This window comes from Abramis brama (assembly GCF_963993115.1).
Source record: "Abramis brama genome assembly, chromosome: 3".
NCBI lineage: Eukaryota > Metazoa > Chordata > Actinopteri > Cypriniformes > Leuciscidae > Abramis > Abramis brama.
The window spans coordinates 41,881,576-41,887,575 of record NC_139965.1 but is presented as its reverse complement, the minus strand read 5'-3'; the positions used below and the strand labels follow the sequence as shown (position 1 = coordinate 41,887,575).

Here is a 6,000-nt window from a genome sequence, read left to right as displayed (position 1 = left end):
GGCATGAGTGCAAAAGAGAACCCATGTAGTTGCATATCTGCTGTATGTATTACATCTAATGTTAGGTCGTACACAATATTATAGACTGTAAAAAAAAAATAGGGTCGTGACTTGTGCAGAAAATAGCTTCACTTACCTGAACAGCGGCTGGGTTGTCTGACAGACGTCTTCTTCACCGTTCAGCGGGAGAAATTTCAAACGACGCATCACGTGAACCTCATCCACCAACCAGAAAGCTGCTGTTACCGTGGAGATCGCACCAAAATAAACAATAGTTCACTGCACAGATAACTGTAACGTTACATATTTTTAAATAAACTGTTATTTAGAATATATGTAGTAAGTTTTAACATGATTTTGTGGTGCTTAAACTAAAGAGTATGGAAAACTTAGACTATTTTGTATGTGAATTAAGTTTTTTTTTTATTAGAAATTCATAAAAACAAATTAAAATAAATTATTAAAAAAAATGTAACTCAATTGTCATGTTAGGAAAATGTATATTGTTCAGGTCAAATGGATTTTGGAATTTTTAAATGATTATTGAATTTTGTGAACACTGCTGAAAACTAAATGCTATAGTTATTAATTATTTATAATTTTTTTCTGGACATAGCTTTTTTTCACTGACTCATACGTCAATTCATATTATTATTGTTATTAATTATTAAAATCATTACATCTCTTTCGTAGTTTTGATAACTGCACCATCCATGGACAACACTTTAAACTGTTTTATTTCTCCCGTGAAAAATTGTGGTGGTGGGGGACAATCCTTGAATATATAGCGGCCTAAATACTTATAATTGTCCAGTAGCCTACACAAAGTAGCCTATATGGCCCATAATCGCTACACTGATCTGGGCCACACACCTCCCATCCACAATCGGCCCAAATGTTGTCTGCCGTCATGCATGCAGTGCCATCATTGCCACACATGGCCCACAGTTGGCTGACATGATGCATGCCAGTGCCGGCAACACGCCAGCAGTGCCATGATGAGACCACATTTGGGCCAAGTCTGTTGTGGGTTTTGGTGAGTGTTAATTTTAGGCCCTGGTTGTAGCTATTCTAGGTGCTGTTGTTTGTTGATGTTGTATGACTTAATTCACAATTGATTAAGTTCACGTCTGTGTTTTGTAGAATTGAACAGACGTGAGAGATTCGTTCTACACATTCTGTTCTAACTTTATAGTTAAGACGAGTATGTAATCTGCAACAGTATTTATTGCTTGGGCCAGTCATAAATACATTTTAGTTGCATGCTTTTTCCCTACGCACTTACGAACGTGTTTGTGACGAAGACGTGGTAGTTTTACTGTACTGTACATGTGTTCTACGGTTTATTTCAATAAAAAATAAAACCTGAATATTAAATGTGTTAGTTTGCTTTTGGCTATAATGAATACGTAGGAAAGTGAAGGACCCTACATGAAAGTGCCAGCTCACTTTGGCCCAGGCATAAATGCTCATTATGTGGCTCAACTGTAGTGCGTCTTGGCTGACCACTTGTGATCGGATCACCGAAAACACATCTCAGGGCTTTTCTCTCGTTCGCTCTCTCGCCATCAGGGAGCAGCTATCAATATGTGGGAGACTCCCGGCCCCAGGACTAATGGGACTTCTATAGTGTATAGCTATAATGTTTGCTTTGCTTATTTACATGTACGTTTATGTAAAGTGTGTAAAAGTGCTATTAACAACTGCATGCTGGTCATGTGATGTCAACATGGGGCGGCCTGCTTCATGTAGAAAACATGAAAACACTGTCTGGGGCAAGATACTTCATTTAAATCATAAAGCAAAGCACCACCTTTAATATATATATATATATATATATATATATATATATATATATATATAACCTTTATTTAAACAGGAAAAGTCCCATTGAGACACAGTCTCTTTTACAAGTGAGTCCTGTATAGCACGTTCAATCATAGGTTGCAAGACAATAAAATTACAATATAAAATACAAAGCAGATTTACACAAAATATACAAAATATTTGCATGTGAAGAGGTTATAATATGTAAACAAACGAAATAAGGGCTAGAAGTCAATATCCACCCACCATTAATTAAAACAATTGCACATTAATACTGAATCGTATGCACACAGTTTTATGTAGAATATGACAGGAAAAGATTTTTGTATCTGAATCATATTCCAGATGAGCATTAACCCTCAAAAGTATATTATCTGGCTGCCTGCTTTCAACCGCGGTCTGCCTTCAAAGCTCACGTCTCACTCTCGCTGTCAGCCAATCGGATTGTGCCATGTTGGGACCGATGAACCAATCGCAGCCCATAGCGAGGAGGAAAACTTGTCTCGGATGATTCTCAGGGTGTAAATTGTTGCGTGTTGCGATGGGAGAAATAAAAGTGGGAAGTGATGAACAATAGAGCGGGCTGTTTCCGGGAGGCGCCAGAATTCCCGAACAACTTTCGTGCTCTTTGCATACCGATAGTCTGCCAAGCACACAGCTCATTGTTGCCGCACACAGCCCGCTCAGTTCACACCAGCTGCAGGCTTTGTGTCAAATGAGAGTTTTAGGCGAGATCGCCGAAGAGGGAGAATCAAACAGCCGGCGTCCTGTTGTCAAATGATTTGCATACGGACTTCCGCCCCCTGAATTTAGTTTCTGCATCAACTAGCAAAGGCAGAGTGGGCAGACCCGAGCCCTCATTTCAGGCGCAGTATTGCGGACTTGACATTTAAACTCGGTTTAATATTGGACATGAACGGCACACGCGTGTATTTCGGATGGTCCCGATGGATTTGGATTAAACGGAACACTGGGATCTGACACTTGCATTCTGAGAAGCGTTTACTATGCTGGTTATCTGCCGGCTCTTGTGGATGTACCGTGACTGTTTGCGGTTACTTCCCGTGTAGAATTGGGATCTCGCCTTGGACTCAGTTGGGTATTTTGTAGCAGGGAAAAGCTCCTTGGGGCGATGATTTAAAACAGGGGATTCCACGTCAGTTTTGCACTCATCTGTTTGGATCCTAAAGTGGGATACAGCCAGATCCTCCAACCCAGTCCGGTGTATCTGATGTCGGAATGCTCTGATGTCTATTTCAATGTGTCATATTAGAAGAGTTGACCATCTCTTTTGGATGGAGTTTAACCTCACGATCTTCTTTTGACGTCTTGGACAGTGTGGATGCATTTTTAGATCGTTTTTAGGTTGGATTACTTGTTTTTTGCCTACATTTTTACAGGTTGGATCTCGTTTATTTGGGGTATTTAAACTCGCTGCTTTCTGTGTAACTACTGTTGAAATCACACGTTTCATTCTTGTGATTCGTTTTGACGATCCACTGGGTGAAAATACTGTGTGATCTCTTGTTTAATTCATTTATTGTTCGTTGAAAGCTTTTTTTGCACACCATGACTTTCTTGTCCGGGGCAGCGGTTCTGTTGCTGCGTGGACTCGTCATCTCTGCGGTATTGGGCTTAGAGAGTTCATACACGAGTCAACTGTCGAACCGAGTCACTCCTGATCCAGCAGCGGTTGCTCCTACAGGTAAGACCTCTGCATCCTAACAAACCACAAATCTGATCAACCTGCGCTATTCTATACACCAGATACGCATATATAAACGCATATGCTCGATTGTCACTGCTGTTTTGATGAGTGTTAAAGGGAATGTTGACATTGTCACGGCATCATGGGTCCTGATGTGGGCATGGTCTCTCTTATCCTCGCATCGCTTCTGGATGATTCTAGAGAATCGTATCCTTCCTGTATGTGTGACTGTTTACGAAAATGATGAAGGTCAGGACAACATCCACATGGAATTCCTGCTGTTCCACCAATAAACGCTTGGCATGAGAGAGCAGGAGGGAATCCCACAGTCACCAGGCAGCACCTTCATGAAGAGAAACCTCGAGATGGGGTTTTCCATGGCCACTGGCTGATATAATGCATTTTCAAAATTGACATTTATTTTACACAATATTCAGTAAGCAATTGAAACAGTATACATTCAATGGCAAGCCATTTTAACATTTATTGCTTTATTTGGTATCTATTTTTATGTTACTAGTATTTTTATTTTTTTAATAACTAATAAATAATCCAATAGTGACTAGTATCTTTTTCAATAGTAACTTCCATTAAACTAGCACTTATTCTCATAGTGACTAGTGTCTATCCAGCCAGTCACTAGTACTTTTGCTACTAGTCTTTATTGTCTCTCTCTATCCCAATAGTGACAGATAACTATTACATTATGGCTAATTCCTTTTTTTTTTTAAAGTAACTTAAATAGGTTCTAGTATACATTATTTAGTAACTAGCCCAAGACTCAGAAATATCATGGCCAATAAAACTGTAATTTTTAAATCAACTTCTAATATTTGGACTATTATACTATTTCTAGTTGATTATTGCTGGTTTAAAAAGGTTTATGTCAAAACTGATGGGGCAGGAGTCAACCATTCATTGTCTAATGATGGATTCTGAAACGTCCAAATATTGGCAGATTAACTGATGCCCCTGATACACTGGATGTTTATCACAATTGTATACAAGGTTGTCACCATGGGTGGGACAACTGTGAATGTTGTCCTGGGCCCTGTAATGAGGGTGACCCAATAAGGTCTTCTATGCTATAGCCTAGTTTTTAGGAGACGGGGCCCCACTAAAAAAAACAAAAAAACATAGCTTTGGGCTCTGTGAATTTAGTGAAGACTGTATATAATCTCTTCAAATGGACATTTGATCTGCAGAAAGAGATATTCTAGGTCAGTCATGTATCCATCTTTTAGGTCAGACAAATAAAGAAGAAGAGAAAAAGCTAAACTAAGGTTTGAGTTTTTTACCATACTGACATTTAGCATAAACAAACATGACTGTTTCAGTCAGTCAATCAGCCTATTCTGGTTCATAACCCCACAGCTGTTTTCCCAATAAAGTCATGCCTTTAATGACAGTGAATCGTTTCTGACGAGCAGAAGTCTGGTCAGAGCGCTTGCTGAGGACACAGGGTGAGATGACAGATTGCTGTCTGTACAGAGAACTGCTCATGAATGCAATCCAGCATTGATGAATGCAATCCAGATCTGTGGTCATACAGGAATGTAGACTTAATTAGATGGGTAAATAACCTGCATGCGAATGGTAATTGAGTCATCAGAAATTATATCCCTTGGACAAATTATTTCAGCTGGTGCCATAGTTTAGTGCACTCTAATGGACACTTGTAATTTATTGATTAAGGACAACAAGTGCACTACTGTTCCCAGCTGCAACAAACTCCTTGAATTCAGGAAACCCTTAGTTATAATTGTAAGTGCAATGACACTTGGGGTTTTCTTGACTCAGGTAGGGGATTGATGGTGCATTTACAACATTTTGAGCATTAACATACTGTCTTTACCCCTGGGTTTTGTTGCCAAGAAGTCACATTTCAACATAAAGCATGTATTATTACAGTATTAACTGAAAGTCATATAACATTAAAAACCCAACAAGCTCATTGGAAAAACATGCCTGGACTAACTGACATTTCTGCAAAATGATTATTTTGCTGCTTGCACTTTTCGCAACACTTTCAAAGTGAAAAACTAAAATCACGTTCAGTTTTATTCGAAACTGATGAATGTGAATCTGGCAATATTTCATTAAGTTGGTTGTGACAGCTGCCGTGGCAAGTGGCGTTAAAAGGTGAATATGCTCTGTTGTGTTTGAAAATAGCGTATTGTCTACATTAAACCCTATAGTTATTATTAACTGAAAGTGTTAACTAAAAGAAATGTGAGATAAATGCATTTGCTGCAGCAACCAAACCTTTTTTTGCTTGCTTCTACAAGTCTTTGAGCTCTTATATCGTGACGTGTTTTATTGGACTCATACCGAATACTCAAGTGTAGTGCTGTGCCAGGTGAGCTACCAAGCAAGTTTACTATACATACATCAGAAAAGCCAAACGTGGAGCTGGTTATGTGATGCAAACAAATGGATTAGTTTGCAAATCATGCAGTAAAGTG

General features: G+C 39.0%; 1 protein-coding gene across 2 annotated transcripts in view; it reads left to right on the top strand.

Annotated features, from left to right (window-relative positions):
- Positions 1-2,330: 2,330 nt before the first annotated feature.
- stim2b (stromal interaction molecule 2b) overlaps positions 2,331-6,000 on the top strand; it is a 55,884-nt gene continuing 52,214 nt past the window's right edge. The window contains exons 1-2 of one of the 2 annotated variants that reach the window (XM_084110354.1): positions 2,331-3,227; positions 3,419-3,532. Coding sequence is in view for 1 of the 2 variants with exons in the window: in XM_084110353.1 (XP_083966479.1) it covers positions 3,397-3,532 (136 nt within the window). In the remaining variant the exon portion in view is untranslated. Of the gene's footprint in view, positions 3,533-6,000 lie in introns of both variants that reach the window. The other variant, XM_084110353.1, reaches the window with a different exon arrangement.